The following is a 13179-nucleotide window of genomic DNA, read 5'->3' as shown; positions in this document are numbered from 1 at the left end:
ACTGCTAGTGTAAAAACCATTTTTAGGAATATTTTTATAGCTAAAACTAATTTATATCTGCATATATTTGCTCAGACTTAATTGACGTTATGTTGCCATCATTAATGTACTTTCCCCTGAAAAAACTGATTGTTCAAATTATGTAAAAGAAAATGAATTATTCTTAAGGTGATGACTTTCTTCAATTGATTAGATTTACTATATGATTCTTTTTTTTTTTTTTTTTAACATTTCAGGCTTTTATTGAATGACAATGTATATACAACTTTCAGTTTGGAGAAAAAAAAAACTGAGAAGCAAGTTTCTAATATTTAAAAACTGCAGTTTAACCTCCCATACTTCATCTCTCAAATGTAAGGGTGCAATAAAAAAAATTCTCTTTGCTAAAAGAGCCAAAGAGCTATGGTTTTGCTAAAGAGCTATGGTTTTCCTATAAACCATACTGTCAAGTACACTGAGTCTGAACTGAGAAAAGTATAATTTGCTTTATTTTAAATAAAACAAATCAATGATAGAAGACAGTATTTCTCTTTCCCTTACAGCAATGTCCAGGGGGAAAGTACAAACTAAATCGCACCAGTTCTTACTATGTGACACTACAGGAAATCTAAATGTATGTCACCAGTTGAGGAAAGTGGGTGTAATAACTTGCAAAACACCACAAGAGCATTATTTTTTAAGTTCTACTAATAGTGCCCAATAAACAGCACCTATATAATAAAAGAAAAGATCAATTTGGTAAGGAAGTAAATTTCATTCTCTTATTTCCAAGAGAAGGAGACTAGAAATTGGAAAAGCTTAACAGGAAGGAGAACTGTAAGCATTCTACTATTCAGTTCAGTTCAGTTCAGTCGCTCAGTCGTGTCCACCTCTTTGTGACCCCATGAATCGCAGCATGCCAGGCCTCCCTGTCCATCACAAACTCCCAGAGTTTACTCAAACTCATGCCCATAGAGTCGGTGATGCCATCCAGCCATCTCATCCTCTCTTGTCCGCTTCTCCTCCTGCCCCCAATCCCACCCAGCATCAGGATCTTTTCCAATGAGTCAACTCTGCATGAGGTGGCCAAGGTATTGGAGTTTCAGCTTCAGCATCAGTCCTTCCAATGAACACCCAGGACTGATCTCCTTTAGGATGGATTGGTTGGATCTCCTTGCAGTCCAAGGGACTCTCAAGAGTCTTCTCCAACACCACAGTTCAAAAGCATCAATTCTTCGGTGCTCAGTTTTCTTCACAGTCCAACTCTCACATCGATACATGACCACTGGAAAAACCATAGCCTTGACCAGACGGATCTTTGTTGGCAAAGTAATGTCTCTGCTTTTTAATATGCTATGTAGGTTGGTCATAACTTTCCTTTCAAGGAGTAAGTGTCTTTTAATTTCATGGCTGCAGTCACCACCTACAGTCATTTTGGAGCCCCAAAAAATAAAGTCTGACACTATTTCCACTGTCTCCCCATCTATTTCCCATGAGGTGATGGGACCAGATGCCATGATCTTAGTTTACTGAATGTTGAGTTTTAAGCCAACTTTTTCACTCTCCTCTTTCACTTTCATCAAGAGGCTTTTTAGTTTCTCTTCACTTTCTGCCATAAGGGTGATGTCATCTGCATATCTGAGGTTATTGATATTTCTCCCAGCAATCTTGATTCCAGCTTGTGCTTCTTCCAGCCCAGTGTTTCTCATGATGTACTCTGCATATAAGCTAAATAAGCAGGGTGACAATATACAGCCTTGACGTACTCCTTTTCCTATCTGGAACCAGTCTGTAGTTCCATGTCCAGTTCTAACTGTTGCTTCCTGACTTGCATACAGGTTTCTCAAGAGGCAGGTCAGGTGGTCTGGTATTTCCATCTCCTTCAGAATTTTCCACAGTTTATTGTGATCCACACAGTCAAAGGCTTTGGTGTAGTCAATAAAGCAGAAATAGACGTTTTTCTGGAACTCTTGCTTTTTCGATGATCCAGGGGATACCTACTGCTAATAAAATAGCTGGAGAAGGAAATGGCAGCCCACTTCAGTATCTTGCCTGGGAAATCCCACAGATGGAAGCTTGGTGTGCTACAGTTCAGGAGGTCACAAAAGAGATGTACACAACTTAGCAACTAAACAACAACAAAATAAAATAGCATTTTAGAATGGTATTACAGCAGACTTTGAAACAAAACAAAAGCCCCTCTAATTCTAGATCATATTTAGATTCAGATTCATATTATTTTTTAAAAAACCACTTCTTTTTTTAAAGATTTTTCTGCCTCAGAGTTTGTCAGTTGTTTTTGCTATTTTAAATTAAGATTTTTTATTAAAAAGAAAAAAAGACCTTACTCACTGACCTAAAGATTCCTTTAAAGTTATCTATAGGCTTCCTCAAAATTTCAGAAAGACTAACACTTAACCAAGATCCTTTATTACATTTGGAAGTCAACTTATGGAACCAACTTAGGGTTCTACATGAAGTATATTTATTACTAGAACACCTTCAATTTCTCAAAATTTAGAGGGAAAACAAATATTACCATAGATAAATTTTGCCTTATTTTGCTGAGAGATTTAGTAAGTACAATTAAACAATGACTCTCTGGCCCAAGCCATAGCTAATATGACATACTGCTAGAGCTAAATGACCCTGTCAGCTTCTTATTTTAGCACAGGAGATAGTTCAGGAAAGCTTGCCATAGTTGAATGGCTACTAACAATAACACATGAGCAACTGCCCTGCTCCACTGTAACATAAAAAATGAATTTTATTATATATTCCCTCTCTACCAGGAAACTCAAAATCCTCTCTAGATAACTTTACAATGACATCTCACATACAATGAGGAGGTTGGTAGATATCATTTCCTGTTATCAACAAACAAATATTCAATAGTGTGGCTATAAACAATCCAATAATAATTCATTATTCTGCTTAGTGCAAGTCTTTGGTATTCTTTCAATTTATATTTTAAATAATTTACTTATTTATAATACAATTTTAAAAGGTTACTTTCCATTTACATTTATTATAAATATTGGCTACATCCCCACTGTTAAGTGATATATCCTTGAGCCTATCTAACACCCAAAAACTTGTGCCTCCCACTCTCCCACCATTACATTGCCCTTCCCCCTTCCCTCTGGTAACCACTAGTTTGTTCTCTGTATAAGCCTCCTTCTTTTTTATTATAATCACTAGTTTGCTGTATTTTTTTACATTCCACATATAAGTGATGTAATACAGTATATTTCTTTTCTGACTTATTTCAGTTAGCATATTACCTTCCAAGTCCACCCATGCTGTAGCAAATGGCAAAATTTCATTTGTTGTATGGCTGAGTAGTATAATATTGTATATATACCACTTCTCTTTATCCATTCATCTGTTGATGGACACTTAGGTAGCTTCCATACCTTAGCAACTGTAAATAAGGCTGCTATGAATATTGGGGTACATTATCTTTTTTAAATTTTATTTATTTTAATTGGAGGCTAATTACAATATTGTGGTAGTTTCTGTCATACACTGACATGAATCAGCCATGGGTGCACATGGACAGACCCAGAAGTGGAACCGTTGGGTCACATGGTGGTTCTACTTTTAATTTTTTGAGAAACCTCCATACTGTTTTCCACAATGGCTGCACCAATTTACATTCCCACCAACAATTCAGGAGGGTTGCCTTTTTTCCATGTCCTCATCAACATTTCTTATTTATGTTCTTTTTGATGATAGCCATTCTGACAGGTGTGAGATGATACCTCACTGTGGCTTTCACTTGCATTTTCCTGATGATTAATGATGTTGAGCATCTTTTCATGTGCCTATTGGCCATCTGCATTTCCTCTTTGGAAAAATGTCTAATTTATTATTCTCTAGAAAGAATATCCAGGATAAAAGAGATCCCACTATACATCTTAACCTGTCATTTCACTGTGAGAGACAAAGCCTAGAGAATAGAGACTTCTAAAGAAACAACCTACTATTAATGCCTTGAACTATAGTAGTTTACAGTCTACAAAGCACTTTCTCATTCATTTTACCATCTCATATGAAGTTGCCTTCCCATTCTGCACCAAGCTGGAAAGCCAAACGCAGCTATCTAAGCCACAGAAAACATTCATAGAATGCCCAGGGTTGTGCCAATTACAGTGTATTTAAAAAGAATAAACACAACTTGTGACATTTGACCAGGTACACACTTTTTGTCAATCTCATTCCAGTTCCACATCTAGACAATCACTAAGCTATCCTAATCAAACTAACACCACACTAACCCTTCTTTCCTTTAGTGTACTCCTGCTCTGAATTTTTCCATTACTTCCACTTCAGGCATTCACCTCTTCTGAATACACAAGAACACTCTTTTCCCTCCCTTGTCTTCAAACCCTTGCTCCAGTTACCTCATAAGAATCCTTCTATCTCTGAGTTTCATGTGTGAGTCAAATAACAAATCCAGTCTAGAGTGCTGAGTATTAGCAATACACCCGTGAACCAAGATAAAGAAAACATCAGGTGGTAAAATGAACTAAGGAAAGGACCACTGGTGCCATCGATCTTGGAAAGCCTTAAAACACCCAGAGTTGTTCATTCATTCATCTTTCCATGTATCATCATGAGCAATGACATATGATGGAAATACAAAGATGAAAAACTCATAATCCCTTTTCTCAAGCTCTTCTGAGCATACTCCAGAAACAGTCCTTTTCAAAAGTTTCCACCAAGTTCTCATCCTCATTCATAAAGCTGCTTTCCCATCAAAATACATTTTTAATGGGTTCACCTGTGTTGCTTCCTTTAATGGGACAACTAGTATTATAGCAATACTTGTTCTGTTTGAACATTTTTCATTTCACATGTACAAAGAGAATATCAACTATATAGCTATTTATATGGGATATAGCCAGACTTGTTGTCAAGCCCAGGGAGCATAACAACCCATAACAAAGTAAGCAGCACAGAGCCTGGATCATGTAAGTACTCAATAAAGGTTGGTTCCTCACCCCTTCCTGGTTTCACCCAGCAGATTTTCAATCTTATTTTTAAGATGTGACTTCTACCATGCAGCATTCTTAATCACAGGGAACAAAATATATCTAGAAGCACAGGTGAATAAGGCAATATATTAGAGGATTTTCATTGTTCAGCACACAAAATAACTGCAGAAGCTAGGAGAAGTATAACTGACACAAGACTGTGTGTCCAAATAATAATTAACAAGAATAACATAACTTCAATTTTACAGGCATCTGCTGCTCAAAGTAAATGAATAAACAAACCAGTGGATGAATGAATTAACCAATGAATGAACACAGTTCAGAGTCAATGAAATGGACTGGGACCAGGTACATGATATATGGCTGCTAATATTTTTATGTGTTATGCTCAAGGCTCAATGCTGAAGATCTCATTTAGAGTTCAAAATAAAACTATGAAATAGAGATTATTCTCTATTCTGTTCTCATATTACAAATGAGGAAAGAGTCTTACAAAGTAATTTGTCCAAGTTTCCCAACAATTGGCAACCTGGAATTTGAACTCAAATCTTCTAAATCCAAAGTTCCTTTCATCTTATCAGAGATGATATCTCTCTTTCATATATACAATACTTCATGGAGAAAAAAGTATTTCAGTAAAATTGGCAATAAGGCAAATTTCTGTAATGCTAACATTATGTTCACTCTGGCTTCTCACATAAACTTAGAAATGGTTTCTATGGTTAAAGAAGGGAAATATGCAAATATATGAGCTAAATTAATTATGCTTAATTATTTCTAATCACTTCAAATTACGCTTCTATGAAGTTTCATAATGCCTGACAATATTGTTCTTAAGAGTGTCCCAATAAAATATTTCTTCTATTACTCTATCCTTCCATAAAGACAAGTATTTTTTCATGTATGTAGAACCCCAAGTTCCATCCTTATAGATAATATGAGGCACTTAGCAAATTTCTTTGTTTGAAGTTTCAAGTTATGTTACACAAATTGGCTTCCAAAGCAGTCAATTTTTGGACTTCTAACATTCTTTGTATAAATTTACTTTACAATAGGACTTCACTGGCGGTCTTGTGGTTAAGACTCTGTGCTCCCACTGCAGTGGGCACAGGTTTGATGCTGGTCAAGGAAGTTCTGTATGCTGCGCATCACAGCCATACTTTACAGTATGGACCAGAATAACCTTCTTTAAACTCTGCCCCTAAGAAAATGGATCAAAATTAATTAAAATTTTGGAACTTCAGTAAACATTTCAAGGTAATCTTTATAACTCAGAGTCAGTAAACACAATTCTAAATCTTATAAGAAATTACCACATATATTCCAAAATCATTTCCTAAAGGACAGTGTTACTTCTGAGCCACCACAACCAACTGACATTGATTTTCATCCATTCAGCAAATACATACTAAGCATATGTTAGGTCCAAACACTCACTGTTCAAGATCCTGAGGACCCACAAGAAAGCAGACAAATCATAACAACAAATGAGGTCCCTATTCTCATGGAGTTTACAATCACATGGAGGAAAACTATGAGAATGCAATAAACAAATAAACAAGTAAGAACTATTGCAAACAGGGCTAAGTGATATACAGAGAATCCAAATCTGGTGACATTTATAGTGACTGGTCATTGTGGATTGGATCATCAGGGAAAACCTCTCAAAAGAAGTGAATTTAAGCAGAGATGTGAATAGTATAAACATGACTGCATAAAAGTCAAGTAGGAAAACATTCCAGGTTGAGGACACAGCTAGTGCAAAGGTCACAAGGCAAGAACAAGCAAAGCAAGTTTAAGAATGAGAAAATATCACAACCATCTGGAAGACAGTGACCTCAAGAAAGTGGCAAAGTTCAGACAGGAGGGGTAGGAAGGGGTCATGTCATCAGATTTTGTAAACCAGGATAACATATTTTGATTTTAAGTGAAATGGAAAGCCACTGAAGGAAAACACATAAAATCTGGACTTGTATCTACTAAGAATTAGAATTCCCTGGTGGCTCAAATGGTAAAGAATCTGCCTGCAATATGGGAGCTGCTGCTACTAAGTTGCTTCAGTCGTGTCCGACTCTGTGCGACCCCATAGACGGCAGCCCACCAGGCTCCCCATCCCTGGGATTCTCCAGGCAAGAACACTGGAGTGGGTTGCCATTGCCTTCTCTGGCAATACGGGAGACCCAGGTTCAATCCCCTGCAGAAGGGAATGGCTACCCACTCCAGTATTCTTGCCTGGAGAATCCTATGGACGGAGAAGCCTGGCAGGCTACAGTCCACGGATCAAAACAAGTTGGACACAACTGAGTGACTAACTCTTTCTTTCAAGTCCTTGTATTTGCTCAGTTACAGACTCTGCACTCAATGAAATTTATCCCAAGTCACTGAAGCAGAATTCTGGAGCTAGAAAGGATCTTAAGGAATATAAAGCTGTCATTAAACATGTACAGAAACTAAGGGTCTTAAAAAAAAAAAAAGCATCATTCAGATTGCTTCATTATGGCTGAGAGAAATGTCTCCAAAAGTAAGTAAAGGCAAAGACGTCTGGGATCTATCCTCAACTTAAAACTGACAATCATAAAATTGTCCTTTTATGTGGTCATAAATTGGACCACCATGGATTAGATACATATGACTCACCATGGAATTTCTTAAATTTTTGTGACAGTTTCTGACCTCTATCTAAAGCTGAAAACTTAAATAAGGCACATAGCCAGTGATGTGTTTGATCAATTTCATTGTTCTCATCCCAACTCACTGAGTATACCACAACTTTGAGACTGATTCATGCAATGAATGTTAAGGAACCACTATGTGCAAGGAAGTATAGTGGAAAACGAAGAACCAGAGTCTAGTATGTATACAGAAAGAGACACATATATACAAACACTGAAACATACTGGATTGGCCAAAAAGTTTGGGTATTATTGTAATACCTTATGGAAAAACCTGAAAGAAATATTTGGCCAACAAAATATATTAAACATACACAACCATAATTAACGCAAGGTAAAAACTGTCAACATGCCTCTCAGATAATGTACAGTGAAAACTGGAGGACATATCACACTCAGTTATGAGAATCAGAAGGCAGCATTCGAGCTAGTCCTTGAAACATGGATGGGATTTACAGGTGGGAAAAAACATTTTAGACAATAGGTACATCAGGGGCAAAAAGCCTAAGTAAACTACAACAAGGCCCTCAGGACAAGAAATACAGTGTTAATTAAGTTTAGAGCAACTATTTCCAATATTAAAATATGCAAATCTGAACTGCACCTAAAGTTATGTATATTTCCATTCAGTAATGTAAAAGTTTTGCATCTGTATTTATCATCTTAATTAACACCAAAAAGGAGTTCTATAACAAAACAATCAAACTTAGGTTAGACTAATATATTTGCTTTCCAAAAGGAACACAATAGGATTTAAAAGATCTTTGAAAACTTGTTTTCCAGGAAACAGAAAAAGAACTGGAAAATCACTTAAGCTTCTTGGTACAAAAATGTCAAAAGGTGTACATTTAAGAAAAGGTGCAAAGTGTTTCAAATTCAGCATCTAAAAACCTCAGAACATAGGGAAGATGAGAATGTGCTATCAAGACCACATAGCAAGTTACAGTGCTATTTTTTAAACATTAATCTATGCTACTGCTTTTTCTCGAATATCATCCTGCTTGACTGCTCCTAACTACAATTAATGTTCTGCCCTTTTGGAAAAGTACTGCTTTAGGATAACTAATTCACTTGAAAACTGACAAGTAACAATATAATTTGGGGTTTTCAAAAATCTTATTAAAAGTTCATTATACTTTCAATAAATCATAGAACTACTTTAACATTCTTCTATCCAACTCAAGGCAGAATGTGGTCACAAATGAATTTCAAAGCTAACCACTGTGTTCCTAATATGTTTGTTTTCTCCTTTGTCTTTCCTAAAATTCATTTTTCATTATACGATTTAAATTTAAAAACTTCAAGCAAACAAAAGTCAGGACCGCATGACATCACAGGTGAATTCAATCAAACATTTAGAGAAGAGTTAACACCTGTTCTCCTCAAACTCTTCCCAAAAAAAACTGCAGAGTAAGGAACACTTCCAAACTCAGTCTATGAGGCCAATATCACCCTGACACCAAAACCATATAAAGATATCACAAAAAAAGGAAATTACAGGCCAATATCACAGATGAATATAGACACAAAAATCCTCAACAAAATACTAACAAACTGAATCCAACAATACATTAAAAGGATCACACACCATGATCAGGTGGAATTTATCCCACAGATGCAAGGATTTTTCAATATCTACAAATCAACCAATGGTATCAGCTTGCCTAAGGAAGGAGGCCTGGGCCACCCACAGCTTCCTAAAAGCATCTCTAGCTTCTGTTGCCTCTTCAGGGACCTTCATCATCACAAGAAAAGCAAACACCACAGGGCCTAGAAACAGCAAAATGAGTCCCTTTAGAACCCATTCAGATCTCCCTGGCAGGACAAGCTCACATAGGAGGAGCCTTCTCCCTTCACCTTCTCACAGAAGTAGCAGAGATGAGTCTCTGGGTGCTTCTCTTTTACCTTCCCGTATGACTACAACTACATAAAGCTACAATGAAAATAGAAGCCCAGCATCACTGGGATAAATGGTCTCAGGTTCCATCATATGTCTAATGAGATTCAATGCAGATGGTCTTTTCATCTTCATGTTTTCTCTATCTCTTATAAGCCTAAGTGAGTTAACGATGCTAATGCAAATTAACAAAGGAGTTTGAGAAAAAGATTTAAAGTTGTTGGGAGAGGACCTAACAATTTTATTCCTTAAAATGTTTGCATTTTCCCAATTTTGCTCCTTGCCTGTTGTGTATAAAACACTGGTTTGTGGCACTTATGGGCACATGCACACAGATATGCTCACAGATGATTATTTAAACTACTTTAAGAAAAAGGCAGAGGAAGAAAGGGCAGTAGAAGATGAGATGATTAGACAGCGTCACCAACTCAATGGACATGAATTTGAGCGAATTCACTATCTGGGAGATAGTGGAGGACAAAGGCATGCTAGGAGGATAGTGGCATGCTAAAGTCTATGGGGCCTCAACTGAGTGACTGAACAACAACGAAGAAAACGCAGTATTACAAATGTGTATTACAAAGTATTACAAAGACCCTGATGCTTGGAAAGACTGAAGGCAGGGGGAGAAGGGGATGACAGGGGATGACATGGTTGGATGGCATCACCGACTTGATAGACATAAGTTTAAGCAGGCTCCAGGAGTTGGAGATGCACAGGGAAGCCTAGTGCGCAGTCCATGAGGTCGCAGAGTTGGACAGACTTAGGAACTGAACAAATGTGTGTTCTGAAATTAAAAATTTAAATGTGCATTAAATGAAAAAGGTTCACATTTTTTAAGCCTCAAAATGAATTCTTTGGGAGAAAAAAAAATCAAACCACTTACCAACAAATACAAGATTTCATTGCCATATATATTCAAGCAACTTCTTAAAATAACAAAACTTTGGGACTAGAACTTATCTTAGAGATATATTTGCCAAAAGCAAGGAGACAGTATTGTGATAAGCAGCCACTCATAATAGATGAAAAGTCAGAAAGCCATTATCACTAGGATAACTGAATCCAAGGGCTGAACAACTCCCATAAAAATGGCGAGATGATTCTACGGTGCAGAATTCATCTACATCCCAGGAATAAGATCCCAAGGGATATTACAAAACAAATATAAATATGAACATGAGTTCAAGTTAAAGTAATCAAGATTTCCATTTAAAAGCACAAGTACCTAACAAAATGTGTACATTACCTTGTGTTCTAAAAATTATTTTAGTGTAGTTAACACACAGGAAAATGCATTTCCAGACCCCGACTCTCTGATTATGTAAATCACACACTAAGCAGAATGCATATATATTCAGTTAAGACTGAAAGGATTTCCCAAATTACTGTCAACTTTAAAAAAAGAGAGTTTTCTAACGATTCCCACAAGTATTTCCAGACTTCAAGAACTACAGCCCTTCCTGCAAAATATACTTTGTGTTCTTGATTTGTCTCTGGGGTGTTGCTGCTGGTGTGTGTTTTCTTTGTGGCTGTTTTTTAATGATTCAGTCGGCTGGCTGCAAGTTTAAGATCCTGTTCCAATTACCTTCGGCACTTAGGACCGTGGATACAAGACCTGCGGGGCTCCCTTCTTAGCATGTGGAGCTTTATCTAAGATCCTGAACAAGACTAGTTACCAAAGCCTTATGCAAAAGGGAACAAGGAGAGAGAGCTGAGACCATTAACAATCATCATAAATTCCAGATTTCCTGTCTCTGCTTTTGTCCCTGTGACATTCCCTCTGGTAACCTGACACGTCATCTATAGTTCTGATGGTACCTTCGAGAATCTCTCTCCCGTCTGTAACAGTGACGCCGCTATCCCCGCAACTCGCAACTCTGGGGGTGGGTGAGTGGGGGCCCCAGGTGCAGGGTCGGCTCCTTCAGGGGGCTTCGCCGATGGGTAGCACCCTCACGGGGGCGCTCCACGACCGGCGGAGAGGCGCGGGTGTCGGGAGGGACGCCTCGTCCGACTACACTTCGGATGTTCGGCGGTGGCGGCAGACAGCGTGTGAGGGAGGACACGGTCCAACTCTGAGGAGCCCTCGGGGTTCACGGGCAGACAGCCGAGGGGCGTCCGCAGGGACTCCCTCGCTCCCGACCTCCGTCCCCTCAGTCACCCGCCGACAAGCACCTCAGGCGGAGGAGCGGTAACCTCCTGGCCCGGGCCGCCTCACGGCGCGGCGCCTCCTCCGCAGGGTCACTGGGCCGCGGGGCCGGGAAGGCCGCCGGCCGCCCTCGCACGTCCCGTCGACCCCGCCGCCCGGCCCCCCAGGCTGAGGCGCCGAGTCCTCGCCTGCTGGCCGCGGGCGTCCGGTGCGCGGGCGCCGGCGCGTCCCCGAGCGCGCGCCCCGCCACCCCCGCCAGTCGCGGCCCCGCGCGAGTTGCACTAACTTTCCGGGGCGGGGGAAGGGCGAGCGCCGCGGGCCCGGCTGCCCGGGCCTTACCTGTGCTCAAGTTGTCGTTGATTTTCAAGGGCACCCGCAGGATGTAGACCAGGAAGAGGACGATGAAGAACCATACGGTCCAGAGATAAGTCCAAGACCAAACTATGCAGGACTTGAGCTGCTCCAGAAAGCCCGTGCCCGCTTCAGCCATTTTTCGGCGCTGCTCTCTGCTGCCGCGGCTCTCGGTGTCTGCCGGGATGATTCACCGGCCCGGAGGCGCCGCTCGCGCCGCCGCCGCCGCCGCCGCGGCCCGGGCGCCCCCGGAGGCCGCCCGCCCGCCGCCGGGGACTCGGGCGCGGCGGGAAATCGCGCGCGGGCCTTTCTTTCCCAGCTTTATTGCTAACTCTCTGAAGGCCCCTACAAGTGGCTTTCGTGGAAGGATCACGTGGCTCCTGCCCCTCACGTTCTAATCCATTTATATTATGCTAATATTGAAAAAGAAAAGCTAAGTGGCGTACTCAGGGAAACCTTTGACATGTTCATGGTAACTGACTTAGGTTGAGGGCTTCCTATTTTGTCTGTACAATCTCACCTAATCCTTCAACAATCCCCATTATATAGATAAGAGAAACTGAGGCACAAAGTGGTTGAGCAATTTACCTTCCTATGGAGCCAAAATTCATTTGCAGCATGATGAATGCTAGCGCCCGAGGTCTTAAAACCAACGCTTTTCTCCTTTCTCTCAGAATTTAGATTCAGAGGGATGACTAAACCTGGAGCAGTTAGAAAAAAATAGATGTATTCCTGTCACCGATTAATAGGCCTGAAAGAGAAATCATTCTGTTAAGCGAGATGTGGGTTGCACGCTATTTACCTTTCTTTTGTCTCCCCTGAAGCCATACTGGGAGTTTTGAAAGAAATCTTCACAAGAAGAGCGTTTATCTTCCAATTTGGGGGGCGATGACAGTTCAAAAAACTCTCAGCCTGTTTTTAATATAAACAGTTCTCTGGGATAATTTTGGCTTACTCTGAATTGGCTACTTTAAACAATAATTATAAACTTTTTTTATCTGTACTGAGTAAAACGTTGTCTTCACCAAATAAAATTTTCTTCTGTTTCTGTCCATAAATAATTTCACTTTCTATGTATCGGATGGTAATGATGCAGTTGCAGGTAATCCAATCTACAGCCAAGACATTTTT

At 39.7% G+C, this 13179-nt stretch overlaps 1 protein-coding gene across 5 annotated transcripts in view; it reads right to left on the bottom strand.

Moving 5' to 3' along the window:
- ST7 (suppression of tumorigenicity 7) overlaps nt 1-12251 on the bottom strand; it is a 254937-nt gene extending 242686 nt beyond the window's left edge. For 2 of the 5 annotated variants that reach the window (XM_070468806.1, XM_070468811.1), the window contains exon 1: nt 12037-12250. In XM_070468806.1, coding sequence (XP_070324907.1) covers nt 12037-12187 — 151 coding nt within the window. In that variant the 5' untranslated portion in view covers nt 12188-12250. Of the gene's footprint in view, nt 1-11369; nt 11491-12036 lie in introns of those variants that run through there. The other 3 variants (XM_070468798.1, XM_070468813.1, XM_070468823.1) reach the window with 3 other exon arrangements.
- Between the last annotated feature and the right edge of the window lie 928 nt (nt 12252-13179).

Source organism: Odocoileus virginianus, chromosome 1 (genome assembly GCF_023699985.2).
Source record: "Odocoileus virginianus isolate 20LAN1187 ecotype Illinois chromosome 1, Ovbor_1.2, whole genome shotgun sequence".
Lineage (NCBI taxonomy): Eukaryota > Metazoa > Chordata > Mammalia > Artiodactyla > Cervidae > Odocoileus > Odocoileus virginianus.
This window is presented reverse-complemented; position numbering and strand designations above follow the sequence as displayed.